The 15,971-nt window shown below is 32.1% G+C and overlaps 1 protein-coding gene across 5 annotated transcripts in view; it reads right to left on the bottom strand.

Annotated features, from left to right (window-relative positions):
* The window catches only part of LOC136979446 (protein lin-54 homolog), a 168,863-nt gene extending 153,281 nt beyond the window's left edge, over positions 1-15,582 (bottom strand). For 3 of the 5 annotated variants that reach the window (XM_067275452.1, XM_067275453.1, XM_067275456.1), the window contains exon 1: positions 15,424-15,582. In XM_067275452.1, coding sequence (XP_067131553.1) covers positions 15,424-15,442 — 19 coding nt within the window. In that variant the 5' untranslated portion in view covers positions 15,443-15,582. Of the gene's footprint in view, positions 1-15,031; positions 15,336-15,394 lie in introns of those variants that run through there. The other 2 variants (XM_067275455.1, XM_067275454.1) reach the window with 2 other exon arrangements.
* Between the last annotated feature and the right edge of the window lie 389 nt (positions 15,583-15,971).

Genomic DNA, 15,971 nt, shown 5'->3' with positions numbered 1-15,971 from the left:
CTACACCGGAATGAATATAAAAATAACTTGATGTGATTAATGAATTATTCTTAGTTTTTGTTGTCATCATTTGATAAAATTGGTAATTTTCTTAACAAAAACTTAATGGTGAACAAAAATGATTATCATTATTTGATAAATCTTAACACATCAAAAATAACTGATTTTCTGACGTAAGTGAATCAAAACTAAAAAATAATTATATTTTGAATGCAGAATCGACAAAATTTGCTCATTAACAATAATAATAGAATAAACTGCTAAATTTCTTATTAAAATGTTTGGTAACCAGAATTTTAGTGGTTTATTTTATTATTAAAAATGGTACCAAGTTTTGTGGATTTTCACTATAATGTTATCCATGGGAAAACACTTTTCACAAGTTAACTATACTTGATGGCACTAGTCCAAATTCAAAAACTGATTTCAGATATCAGATTCAGGACACGTTGCAAATTATTACATGACAATTTTTACAAAAAATATTATGTAAGAAATTTTATAGTTCAATAAAGCCTGCATAGTTTTAAGTAAACATCAATTTCTTCAGTTCTTCTCATCTTTTTTGATAGATTTTTGTAATAAAATTATCAATTTTATCAGATGAACAACAGGTTTTTTTCTCTCTTCTACCATTTTTTGATGGGTACAGTTTGTTTTGTATTCACCAGAAAAATCTGCAATCTCAAAAATGTCAGATATTTTAGGCCCCTATGAAATTTCAAAGTTTGATCCACAATATGTCAAAGAACATCAGCATGTCCATTGAACAATTAAGTACCATCTTCCTACTTTTAATCCTTCCTTAATTTTCTTTGCTTTGTTTTAAATACTAGCATTTTCATTTTGTCTTACTATTAATTATCTTTATTTGTTTTTTAAAATATTAGAACTTATTTAATGTAGATAAGCCTTACTGCATCTATTCTACAGTTTATTTTCATTTGAAATAATGAGAATCAAAAATATGCCCAATTTCACTCTTGGCATAGCAGTGCTCATTTCATTCTGGCTATAAAACTTACCCAATCCAGTATAAAAATGCTTCTGAAAATAACTTCTAGAGTTAACATTCTTTCATTAATTTCGAAGTATTTTTCAATTTTTGATTACTTTTTAATTTTATGTTATTAGCAGAAAGAGCATTGTAAAATAAATTCTAGTCAGGAGAACTGATGTCATTTGTTTTGAATAAAATGGTGCCTAAGTGAGAAATTATTACAGATGAGCAAATGAAAAATGAAAAACTATATTCAATTAAATCTCATCAACTTAATCTACATGTAGAAATGAACATCCAACTTTCAAGTATTTACACAAAAGATGCTGTATATCATGAAATTTTATAAGTCTTAAATTTATTTACATAAAATTTAGTAATACATTTGCTTTTGTAATTTCCCTATTTATTTATAATTTACCAATAATTTTTTACAATAGATATTTTGCTAGGTACAACTAGTTAATAATAATAGTAATAATAACAACAATAACAAAGATTAATTAAAGAATACCAAAGTAGACAAAGATTAATTAAAGAATACCAAAGTAGGTTAAATGCTATTCTCAGAACACAGTTAAATGTAAAACACACAGTTAAAGCAATAAACACGTATGTCATCCCAGTACTCACATATTCTTTTGGAGTTATACATTGGACTCACACAGATCTCGAGCAGCTCCAAAGCAAACAAGAACACTCACTAAGCATAAAGAACATCATCCTAAATCTGTCACAGAAAGATTAACCCTTCCACATAAAGATAGTGGATATGGCCTGATTGACATAGTTATTTTAACCTTCACTACAAACAAATACAGTCACCGCAAGAGTTTTTCTACAAAAAACAAGAAACATCACAGTTACATAAAGCAGTAACTCTAGCAGACTCAAATAACACACCATTAAACTTACGCTCACATCATATGGACACAACACAACATATAAAAAGCATAGACACCATTAAGCAATCGTGGGCTCGAAAGGCACTCCATGGCAGGCATCCTTATGATCTGGCCCAGGATTTTGTTGACAAAACTGCATCAAACAGCTGGTTAGCTTGGGGATGCCTCTTTGGGGAGATGGAAAGATTCATTATTACCATACAGGATCAGGCCATAAATACTAAAGACTACAAAAAACACATACTCAAAGATATAACACTCACAAATGACAGATGCAGAAAATGTCACATCATGCCAGAAACTATACAACACATCACCTCTTGTTGCAAGCTCTTGGCACAGACAGATTATTTACACAGACATAATCAAGTAGCAAATATAATACACCAAGAGTTTGCAAAGAAACACACATTAGTAGACATCCATGAACCATACTACAAATACATTCCACAGACAGTATTGGAAAACAACAGAGCCATAACAACAGATAAAACAACTTACCACAAAAGACCAGACATCACATTCATTGACAAATGCAATAAAATCATATACATTATAGACATATCCATTTCGACACTCACAATATACAAAACACATGCACTGAAAAAATTAGCAAGTACACAGAACTCGCCCAGGAAATAAGGCTTGAAATAATCTGTGGAGGATGGATAGGGTGCTTATTGTACCTGTTGTTCTCTCCTCTACAGGTGTCATACCACACACACTACACAAAAGTCTGGGCTTAATATTTTACTCTAAAAAGTTTATAAAACTTATTGGTGGCATATTTTTTTTCATAGATGAAGCAGTGTATCTTCAAATCAAACACAGCTTAACATTTTTGAAATAGCTTTATCATCAGAATAACCCTATATCAAATTCAAGAATATTGTTAAAAATCTAGCATTTTTTTTTTTTAAACTTTAATTTCTGAAAATCTTAAAATTCAACTAATTAAAATTATGCAAAATTTTTTTGTTTTTAAATATACATAAACCAAAACTGAAACAAGAAACTGAATAAAATATCAAGATGTGTCTTTATATGCATGCAAATAATCTTTCATCACTGCAGGATATAAATAATTTTGTGATGTTAAATAGGAACTTAAGAAATTGGACCAAAGAGTAGCAAAAATGACCAAAATGCATATCCCTATATGAAAGAGTATCTCTTGTTGATTATGGCTTCTGAAAAATTCTACTACACATGATCCACTGATGAAGGCAGTTAATAAAGGCAAAATGCATCTGGAATTTTTGAAAAAAAGCAAAAATAAAGGTTTAGTATTCGTTTATTTTGTTTGTTGGCCTAATAAATTTCTCAAAGTCAGATATAAAGTGTCACAAACAAAACCTTTTTTACCAGTAATTGAACTAAACAAAACCTCCGAACATTTTCGGCCTTCACCAAGACCTGCTTCAGATGCTGAACTAAACTAGCTTCTTATTTGGACCGTTAGAATGATGCTGTTCAATTTTAAACATCGTATACATCACATTTCATCCCTCTGCCTGGCTCTGTTAGAATTCCTCGAACAGGTATCTCCACATGCGTGATAGTCTCACCGTCTTTCAAGTTAATACAGTTGCATCTTAAGTTGGCTTTATAAGTTGGATATAAAGTGTATATATTACTCGTTAACATTCTGAAATTGATTTTAGAATTTACATATTTACACAAGTTTCATTAACTATAATTTCATCATTGATCAGATCAATTAAAACATATGTCGTCAGCTTTACAATGGACCTTATTACACTTAAAGTACCCTCTAGTAAAACACTTTATAAACAATATTGACATACATCAAACTTTCACAAAATCAGGGTCATTTATAATGAAGGTTAAGGGGAGTGAATAAAACTGTTATAGCAATAATTTGTAATAAATGATTATGTATTTATTTCTGATTTTCAAATGCATGCAGCATTTTCACTTAATCAAAATGCAGAAAATCGTCATTCGTACTGTAAGGCCGAAACTCCACTAGCGTAAAAACGGGCGTAAAACCCCTCGCCGTAAAGACTTTTAATCACGTGACCTATTTGCATTTGCGCTTGGATTGCGATGGAGGTCCGGCTAGCAAAGCTTTTATGGCGACGGTACTGTCGAAGTTACGCCTGTACTGTTGTATACGTGATATATCAATATAACGACAATGATTATATTTTACGAGTTTTTCTGTACTATAATTACAAATGTAGTAAAAATAATATCTTTACTTTCATATATTAACTTTTATTATCGTATTATTAATATAATATACAGCACTTATAAGCTTAGTTTTTTTATTATACAGGTATACCTCGTCTTACGTCGGTAATTGGTTCCAGGAGAGGCGACGTAAGTCAAAAAACGACATAAGTCGAATTTACTTGTGTAGTTACGACGTAAGTCGTAGTTTCGACTTACGTCGTAACTAAACGCCAATAATGGAGGAAACGCCAATAATGAGCACTTAAAGACCGCTAAATAAGACAACACAGAAACACAGATGTTTTCATGTTTCGTTCTCTAGGATTTATGATGATTATATTAACATTTACTGTAAATGTACATATTTTAATATGATTTTATGTGCTTTCAACGCTTTTCTAGTGATATTACGACTTCAATGTTTATGGCAGACGGATTTAAAGTCGAATAATCTGACTTAAACTTGATTTTTATTTTTCCATATACTTTTTTGACAAACGACGTATAATCGGGAACGATGTAACTCAAGAGCGACGTAACTCAAAGTATACCTGTATACTCCTCTAAATTGGAGGATTTTTCTTTGGCCGTCCATATTGCATGTTTTAGGCATCCATTATTATAATCGGGATACCTCTTGTCATAGATACATAGATACTTTTGGATGTTTTCAATAAATCTTTCCAGATCTATTCTAGAATAGCCACAAGTGAACATACACAAAAGCTTGTTTTCTGCTATTTTCACACCGTGTCACAATGACCTAGACTTCACTAACTTCTGATTGGTGGATGGTACCGTTTTATGGCAGTATTCGCGTTGAAAGTTGAATACTGCTCAACTCGCTTTTATGCTGATTTTATGACCTGCTCGGGCGTAAAATATCGTGGTCACATGATTAAAAGCTTTTACAGCAAGGGGGTTTTATACCCATTTTACGCTAGTGGAGTCTCAACCTAAGCAAAACGTTACTTATATTATAATACAGTAGAAGAAATTGTCTATGCATATGATACTGGAGGAATAGGTACTATTAAAGAACTTACTTAAAATAGTGAATATTCAATAATGTCCACCAAAAAACCAAAAAAAAAAATAATGGTGCATTATCTCATAAAATAAAATTGTCACAAATTTTATTTTTATGAGATAACGCACCATTTTTTTTGGTTTTTTGGTGGACGTTATTGTTTATTTATCGTAATGTGCAGTTGATGTTTTAATAGTGAATATTTCTTTGGACTTTGGTATGAAAAACACAAACACTTAATTTCTTTTCTTTTTCATCCAAATGTTCATTGGCATTTGCATTATGTCAATGGAAGAAAGTTTATAAAATCACAAGTCTCTGAACAGCACCTTTTAATTAATACCACCTTCATGCCTTACACTTTATCTTCCTCTTCCAATTCACCACTTCTCACGTTAGTAATGAAAGTGATAATGTCTTTATCGGTCATATTGCATTCTATCATGACAATATTTATGATTTAGAGATTTCAATTGCCTATTAATCCTTAACTTTGTAAATTACACAGCATTGACCTTGACCCTGAAAATAGTTAATTTGAATTTTTGATAAAGCAAACTAACTACTGTTCCCCTAGTGATTCATATTAACATGAATTGACTGAATTTGAAAAATATTTTATAAGTTTAAAAAATTTTTCTTTGAGAAAATGAAATGCGAAGTGCTTTGTGATTTGAAATTCTAAGAACTTTCAAAGTATTTATCTACTTAAAATTATTTGCTTTTTGTCCTATATTTTAATTAATCTTCTTAATAGCTGTTTTTAATTTGCTATAAATTTTAAGGACTTGTCAGAACACAGTTTTCAATTAGAAAATTCACTGAGATTTTATTAAATCAATATGTACATTATGTACAAAATCTCAGTGAACTTTCAAATTGAAAACTGTAAAATCCATCCAATGAACAAAGCAATAATTATAAATATAATTACATCGCACTAACCTTATATAGCTCTGCAGTAAATTTTTGAAATGTAAAACTAGTGTTTTTGGTCCACCCTAGGACCTTCTTCAGGTGGAGTTCTATAAAAAATTTTTCTGGTGTGATCCAAGTTTGATTTAGTTTCCAATTCTAATCGTTCCAATTCTGAATGCTTCTATTTTCAAATTTATTTTTTAAAATTTTAAATTTCCAAAAAAATGTGCCCCTGCACCAGCTGCTATAGTGTCGGGTCGTACATAACCTGCCATGCTCTCGGGAGTAGACATGCATTTTGACTGCATGCCTCATATATAGCTCCACCCAAAACAACATCTCAGATATTTAGAGCAGGTAGAAATTCACGAGGCCACCAAAAAAGAAAATACTGCCATTAACTTTTGTAATGTATATTCCTTCCTCCTGCATGGAAGACATTCTATGAACTGTTAACTTTCTATCCTTTCCCCCTCTCCTTCTCGATACTTTTATGGCAATCACCATTGTTGCGGGATCATTTAGCCCAAAGATGCCTGTTTAACACGGGAGAAATTGTTAGCTCTGTTACTTTTTCTGCTGGTTTTTGGTTTCAGTCACTGCTTTTATCAAGTTTACTTGGTAGTGAGTGGTTGTTTTATAAAAAATGATGATATTGTTAAAACTTCTGATTATAAAAAATCCACTATACTATTTTGAAGTTTAGACTATTTACGAAAAAATATATAATATTTTTTGAGTCTATCTTTAATCCTTTCACACTACCATAGAAACTTCAAAATTGAAGATAAAATATCCTGAGTCATCATTGAACCACTATATTATTGTTTTGTTGTGTTGTGTCGTGTCAATGGAACAAACCTGCCACTTTTTTAATTTTTAAAAGAAAAATTACCAAAAGAGTTTACATTCATATTCATTTAAAAGGATAGATGGATAGTTGGGGAAAGAAATGAAGTTATGGATAAAAAAAAAGTGTGGTCTGGTGTTCTGGCAGTTTATATCAGAAACCTTCTTTGTTAGTATGGAATCAGGTTAGATACCATAAAACCAAAGATGTAAAAATGAATTTTGCAAAATAAACATAAAAATAGGTATAATCCCAGGAGGACTCACTCTTATGCTTCAACCTTTAGATGTATCAATAAACAAACCATTAAAAGGATTTTTGAGGAAAAAATAAGTCAACTGGATGCAATCTCCAAATTTTGGGGAAGCATCTATATGTAGGAGGAAAAAAAAGACCATAATTTTATAGTTTTGAGATTGGGTAGAGTTTATGACATGAGGTGAAACCCAAAATTATTATAGAATCATTTAAAAAGTGAAGCATTAGTAATTCTCTTGATTGTACTGAAGATGACTTACTATTTCAAGACAACAATGAGGTTGTTTCTAATGAAGACTCTAGTTCAAAAAATTTTGAGTTTAAAGATAAAAATGAATAAAGATTTGAAAAGATTAATCAAATTTACAAAAAGTAACCTTAACATAAATGTACTTTATTTTTAATAATCTTTATGAAAAGATCTTATCTACCACATGTAAAGAATTATTTTATTTATACAGAGGTTATAAATTTTCTGTAGTTGCTGCAGAAGTTACATGTAAATTATGGACTTATGGGTAATATTAATAATAAAAGTTCTACTATACCACTAAACCAGCAAAAGATGTCCTTTTTAAAAATAGACAAAAACATTTGCTTTCCAAAGTGAGCTGGTTTATTGGTATAGTACAGGGGTCGGCAACCTTTTGAGTCGGAAGAGTCAAAAATTACAATTTACAAAATTTCGAAGTTTTTAAAGAGCCACAAAATTTTTTCTTGCCAACAATAAATAGTACTCGCATAAATAAAGTTTTTTGATTAAAAAAAAAAACTAATCTATTTATTCATATATAAGTAGTGTTTTTCACAACAAATTAGATAATATATATATGGCATTATTATATAATTACTTATTATTTAAGTAAAAAATTAAAACAATCAAACATTTACTTAAGTATGCTGGGGTGTAACCCAAAACCTGGTGTTCTGTGTTTTTTTTCTTCTGCTTTTTTTAATTTGTCATTAAAGGTCTTTATTATTAATTAAACATTTACTTACAACACTAACTTGTACTTGAATAACAAACAATTGAGCAAACAAATTCACTGGGAGCGTTGGCTTTGCATGGTTTTAGAAAGTTTCGATAAATTTGGCTCATAACTTGTTGTTTTAAGTTTCAGACACGATTCTAAATTTTCATTTGTTAGTTGGCTTCTTACTTTACTTTTAATTATATTCATGCAAGAGAACGCTTGCTTGCACGAATATGTCGATCCGAAGATAGTCAGCACTCCAAATGCCAACTTCTTCACCTCACTGTAGCAATCTGGAAGACTATTCCATGCGTCGAATATAAGTGCCTCAAGTCGCGGCATTTCTTTTAAAGCTGTCCACTTTTGTTGCGTTACGTACATACATTTCTGGACCTCCAACTCTTCCAACTTGCTTTTCAACTCTGTAAATTTTCCACTCCACAAAGCTTTACTTTTTAAATCGATCAATTGCATTTCTAGAGATCCAGTATCAATTCCAAATGGCTCAATGTGGATTTCGTTACTATTTGTGTTAAGAGGATTTACTATGAATGCTAGAGTGGTTTTGTTGGTTTTGAATTGCTCAAATCTGTCAGCAAATTCATCTTTAATTTTTTTTATAACTGTGCTGAAGTAATTCATGTCAACAGTTGCACTGGTTTTATCGCGATATTGCTTTAGAAATTGAAAATGAAGTAATTTACCGCTCTGAATATCTTCTGCAAAAAGAATTAATTTTTCTTCAAAACAAACCAATTCTTCTACCAAAACATAGGCTGGGTTTCCCTTTCCTTGCAGTTTTAGATTCAGCTCATTTAATTTCGCTGTGATATCCACCATAAAGTAAAATTTTTGCAACCATTTGTTGTTCTCTAATTCAGGGTGATTAATGCCTTTTTCATTTAGGAATGTATTTATTTCATTCAAGCACAAAGCGAAACGTTTCAACACCTTACCTTTCGAAAGCCATCGCACTTTATTGTGAAGAAGGAGGTCGTATAAATAATATTTGCGTATGGAACTAAAGAGCCGCAGCTTCACATCCAAAGAGCCGCATGTGGCTCGCGAGCCGCAGGTTGCCGACCCCTGGTATAGTAGAACTTTTATCATTAAAATGAATTCTTTTAAAGAACAGTGTATATTTGTGAAATTTTGTTTCAAATTTGGAAAAACTACAAAAGAATCACACACAATGTTTAAAAAAAGCTTTTGGCAATAATGCAATGAGCTCACTCAAATCAAAGAAAGTACACCAAGTGAGGTAGAATCTCAAGAGCATGCTCATTGTTTTTTTTTCTTTTTGATAGAGAGAGAATTATTTTTTGAAAATTTGTTCCACAATGTCAAACTGTAAAACAAAATTTTTGTATGGATGTTTTGAGGCACCTGCATGAAAACATCAGACAAAAAACACCAGATCTTTGAAAAGCTCAGAACTGGTTGTTGCCTCATGACATCACCTCCCATTCACACAACTATCTCTATTCAATAGTTTCTCACAAAAAATAAAAGGACCATGGTTCCCACCCTCCTTATTTACCAGACTCAGTACCATGTGACTTTTTCTATTTCCATAGATGAAAAAAGTGCTGAAAGGATGGTGATTTGAGAACATTAATGACATTCAAACAGAATCACAGCAAGTGCTTAACAATGTCACAAAAAAAGTTTCAGGAATGTTTTGAAAACTAGGAGAAAGGTTGGAATCTGTGTATAACTGACGAAGGAACTTATTTTAAAGGCAACAACTCTCAATAAATTAACATTTATGTCAATTATTTTTTAATGGATCAGTTCCAGAACTTTTTGACTGCATCTTGTAAATTACCTTTTAACATTAGCCACAAAATTTTCATTAAACATGAATAAGACATTAATCTTTTATATACTTGTCCAGTCATGTCTTTTACTCATGAAAAGTAGGTTAAGTCAGGAACTTATGGCAGTTTCTTCATATATACTAGCAGCATAATTATGCTGCACACTTGCTAGTACATACATACAGGAATACCACAATGAGGTATGACTTCATTTAGCATGGGATTAACTATAATGTGTTTTATAATACTGTATATGCCATAAAATTCAGCTACTGCTGAATGCTTCACCATACTGCAGTCACTGCCAGCTTAATATATATAGGCAAATTTAATGTAACTATAGTTTTAAAATAAACAAGTAAACTGTAAAGCCATTCTTGGGACGAGACTATGTGAGCGCAAGCAACACATGTGCAAATCTCGCACTTGTGCCTGTTTGTAGAAACAGTCTCAGCATTTGTATTTTATTTTGACCTGGTTCTTGGTCCCTTGACTACCTACAGGTCTGGTTTATTTTATGTGTGCATGATTTGGACACCAAATACACTGTGCCATACTGCAACTCCTGACATGTACTCCCTTCATACGTCTAAGGTGTGCATTACACTTATAAATGTTAATGAACAATAGTATAAATGTAAGTTTGTTGATAAAAAGTGATTCAGTGCCATTTTAAAAGTGCTATTAATTTATAAATATAGGGTAGATGTACCAGTTTTGGCCAGTGTACCAGTTCTGGCCAGAAAACAAATTTAACTTAAAAATATAATCACCATATATTCAAATCTGTCCAATGAAACAAACTTTTATTGTTAACTGTTCACACTGTTAACAATAAAAGTTTGTTTCATTTGTGATTATATCTTTAAGTTAAATTTGTTTTCTGGCCAGAACTGGTACTACACTGGCCAAAACTGGTACATCTACCCTACTTCAATAAAAAAAAATTACAAATGTCATTACAAGTCACAATTCAATTATGTTTGAAAAATTTAAAACACTAAGATGCTATTCTTACTATTAAGAACAGCAATAACAGGTATGTTCAATTGAGCAATTCAAAATGAATGATAGTCAATTGAGTAACAGAAACCTAAAAACTTTTTGCATGCTTTACAAGTGTACAATTTCACGGATTTTTCTGTAAATATTATTAAAATATATAGAAATATAATTCACAAGTCATTCAAATTTATGGATTTTTATAAATAAATTACAAAAAATTCAAAAAGTACATAAAGTTGATTATGAAAGAAGGGTAGCAGGTTTTCAACATCTAATAATTGTTGTGGGAGGAGGGGGTTGAAATAATTTGACCAAAAGTTAATTACTAGACACTAAATTAAAAGACACTACTAATTAATACTGGTGTACTATTAATATTTGAAAAGTGATCCATGTTGGATAGGTTGTGATGGCACTCGCACGTGATTGAAGTTGCTAACCTTAACATCCAAAAGACTTCATATAACTTGTTTAAACAAGAAATGATTGCTACATTAAATTGGGCTATCATTCGGCTTTAATATAACTATCGAGCTTACAAATGTTTATATTTGTATATCTAGCATTGTTTTCTTACTTCTTTTTATCTTTCTGTAAGGTCTTCAAACACAAACAAATGGAGTATGAATGATATTCCATTTCTTCTCAAATTATTTCATATTTTCCACCTAATTCAGCTTTCTCTAACCTGTCTTATTAGTAATTTCACTTTCTTCTTTGGGCCTACCACTCAGAACACTTATTCATTGCTAATCTTTAAATATAAAACAAACAGCCAAGTTCCTTTATCAGCCTTAAATAGCCTGATAAAAGAATCTGATTGTTCATTTGATATTTAAAGTAATTATTGGGTTAGTTGTACATATCATTGCTAATTTTTTTAATTTATCTGATTTTTAATATCCTTCTCCGTATCCATGTATGACACTTCCTCCTTTTACTCCCAAAGTCAATTTAACATCCATAATAACCTTTCAAATGTAGCATTTTTCTCTCTCTCTCTCAGCTCTAAATTTAGTGGCTGAAATAAGATTCTTGCCATTCTAATAAAGCTTTATTTAGCAATTCTACTCTTATTCATATTCTTATTATAATGCCAATTTTAACAATACTGCCTAAATACTTAAAGCTACACACCACTCCTCTTAACTCTATTATTATTTTAGTGTTGTTCTCAATACAAATCATTTTGTCTTACACTTATTTACTTTCACGTAATATTCTTCACAAACTATTTTTTTTTTTTAAAATCACATATTCCTTTTCTTTTCTTGAAAGAATGACTATATAAGAAGCAGATTGTAACAATAAACTTTGATTATATTTAAAAACTTATAATTATGAAAAAATATTAAAATATTGCAATATTTTAATATTTTTTAATATTAAAACAGTACTCAATTTTTCATTATTACAGTAGTCAACAATAATTATAATTAATATTTTTTTTATTTATGTATGAAAAAAAAATTTTTATTGCTTGCATTATCTTAGATCTTGCACTTCCACATACGTACATTGTTCCGACAAATGGTTTGATTCGTCTGACGTTTTTGGTTTGCTTCGCGATGCTAACATTTTTCAATTAAAACGATCAAAAATGTTACTGTGCCATAATGTTAGTAATAGCTGTTCATTGCTTGAGGTTTCAAGTGTTGATATATTTTGTAACAAATTTCAGTTGGACATGTAGTAGTAGTAGCTGGACTAAAGTTGTTTTAAAAAATAAATAAAACCACAAACTACAAGCATGCTTATTTCATTCAAATTAAGTTTAAATAAATAATATATTAGATCTGTAAACAATACGAATACAATATTAGATCTGTATCTTTTATTATACAATATTAGAATTTTAAATACTATGTAAAAAATACTTCAATCTTTATAAATATATATAGGCCTATATATTTAAATTTCCAAAATTTTTCTAATCTTTTACAATATTGTCATTTAAATGCATTAGATGATTAGAAATCTATAAACTACAAATACTGTCAAAAAGTTAATGTGCACCAAGCTGACAAGAGTAAAAATTCTTATACCTGTAGGGTTAATCATACTTTGTGATTTTTAATAAAGCTTACCAAATCTCTTCTTCATTTGCAATGAGTTTTGAACTATTCCAGATTCGAACGAAAGAATCCAGTTCCAACAAAAAACAAATTTAGCCCGAGGAAGAGCCCAAGAGAGGCATCGAAAACGTTTGCCAGTTTTGGATATTTCACGCCAGTTATTGGTTATAGAGTGTGTATTCTGTTTCATACAATCCGACGAGGCAGGAAGCTTTAGTTATTCCAAATTCTTTACAAATTCATTTTAAATTTTATATATTAGTTCACAATTTCGGTCTTTTATTATCCATAAACGGGCAAAAGAAAATGCGGAAGATTTAACAATTTTAACCAGTAACCATATTTGCAGCAAAAGTTCTAAGAACTTGCACTGTAAATAATGACACAAATGATCCAGGGGAGAGAGTAATAGAGAATCAGCTCTAAGCCTTTTATGGCTTTTATAAAAAAAAAAGTCTTAAACAGTGGCGTAGCGTGGGCGTCAGCCGCCCGGGGCGGAGGAAAATTTCACCGCCCCCTTATTTAGGTAATTTTACAAGATATTATTATTTATTGTAAAATTTTGCCGCCTCCTAAAAGTGCCGCCTGGGGCGGGCCGCCCCTGCTACGCTACGCCACTGGTCTTAAACTGATTACAGTATATATATTTATCTAAATAAGTTATTATACTTGATTTTTTCATTTCCTAGTAAGTTCTCTTCTTATTCTGTATTCGCACACATATTAATGCAAATAAACGATAACGACGCGTCGTCACTTATTCCGTTTATGCACGTCTTACGACGGAATAGTATTTTGAAATTTTAAAATTATCGAATTTAATTCGACAACAAATTCTTACATCAAAATAATTAAAATATATTCTTAAAAACACAAAACAAAAAAGCATAATCCCAAAAACGTCTCCAAAGAGCAAATAAATATTTTCGGACAGACACTCCAAAACCTTAAACAAATAATGGTAAAAGAATAGTCAATTTCCAAATAAATTACGTACGTACATAATTTTATATGTAATAAAATAACAACAGTCGCCGAAATCTTAAAAATTTTCCGGAGTATTAAATCCCGACCGGTAATTAAAATACGAACGTCTCCGTCGACGCGCCAAGTCGGAAAAAAAATTCGTAACGAGTTTACGGTTTAATTCGAAACGCACAAATAACCTTCGCACGCGACGACGTATAATTTATGCACCGTAAGTAACCGTACGGCCAAAGATTTCGACCGGACGGCTTCCGTCTAAAATTACAAACGTCCGCGGTTTCGACGGATTCGAAAGCGTCTCTCTCGGACGGATCCGAGCCACCGGAGGCGACCGGCGAGGCACGTCGACCGCCGACTCCGACGCACGTACGAAATCGATCCGGGGCCGGACGGTACTGGGCGGTCCGCACGATTCCGACGGAACTCCGGATCCGAAGCGACCAAAAACGAACGGACGGTCGGTCGGAACCGAACCGATTCCGCGTCTGTTCGAACCGACATTCGATTCCAAAGAGAAGTCCCAAGGGCAACAAGTCATCCGTCGTCCTTCTTTAAAGGTACCCGGAGAATTCGATTTAAAAAAAAAATCGTAACCGGTCCAATCGGGTTACGCGATACGAGTTGTATTCGATACGTAAACAGATCACACACGAAATCATCGATTAGAACTCGGTCAACGTGGACGGTCACGTAGAGGGGCAAAAATTAAAACCCAGAGACTGGTGGAAACCATACTAAATCAACGGGTTGGTGGACAAACGGACTTTAAAAGCTTAAATCGGAGACACTAATTACGAAATAAAGTCGGAAAAGATTGGATTTCGAAGCGAGTAAAAAAAGAAAACTGGATTTTACGGATACGACCATTAATCAACATAATGTAAATAGGAAGTAGTGCACATTAGAAAAGACGTAAAAGTTAGGGTCTAAGCCAAGCCAATGCGAAGATATCGCGGTGTTTGCGCGTCGTCGGTGGCGTAATTTTGGAAAATAAAGGGAGAAAAACCTACTTGAACGAGCATTCTGCCACGAAGACAAAATCAGACGACACTCGGTCTTAAAAGACGCGCCATTAATAGGCTTAACAGAACTGGGAAATTTGAACTGCTTAATTCAACATAAATGGAATAAACATGCGGCTTCCATAGTTTTGTGACGTCGGTCGTGGCACGTAAATCGAGCGAACTTATGAAGATCGACGAACGAGTGTAGATTCCTACTTATTTATTGCTTAACAATTCCAATAGGCTTAATGAAGGATATATACTCTAAGCAGGAGCAATCTTGCAATATTTGTGCATCGTCCGTTTTCCCTACTCCGCAGATGCTTTATATTTTTTAATTTTTTATCTTAATTATAATAAAAAACATACTGTTTTTATATCATATTGACATCAATTACCCGATCTTTGGGCGGGCATCTTCCGAGTCTTCAAAATCACGCGCCGACCATTGCCATCCCATAATACTAATCACCGCCCTCGACCGATCCGCGGAGCGCGCAGACACTGTTAGCCGGGGCGGTGGCAATTTCATTTTTCTTTCCCTTTTCTTCTCTCCTTGCCCGCCCGACACTTCCAAAAGACCTCAAACTCGTAAATTCTCCCTCTTCTCTTCCGATTAATACATAATTTCCTAACCAAACGTCTAATATTAAATTTCTTATATTCTTCCACATTTACAGTGTCGTCTTCGTTTACCCAAATTTTTTCGGAAAGATTCAAATAAATTACAATTCTAGAAATTTATTTATCGGTTTAGTTTCTTTTCGGGCCATGTTAATCTAAAATTAAAGCCCGTTAATCGATTTTAAGTACGCGCTTAACATTATTTTTTTCCGCCGCCTTACTTTGACCCGACCACCAGAGGGCTAATTGCGAATTAAAATTTTAAAGTCGAATGGCGGGGTAATATTTAACGTTTAATTTTCATTTTAATTCGATTTAACCA

Source organism: Centruroides vittatus, unplaced genomic scaffold (genome assembly GCF_030686945.1).
Source record: "Centruroides vittatus isolate TY-2023 unplaced genomic scaffold, ASM3068694v2 contig_620, whole genome shotgun sequence".
Taxonomy (NCBI): domain Eukaryota; kingdom Metazoa; phylum Arthropoda; class Arachnida; order Scorpiones; family Buthidae; genus Centruroides; species Centruroides vittatus.
Note: the sequence above shows the minus strand (reverse complement) of the source record. Positions and strands in the feature narration are given on the sequence as shown.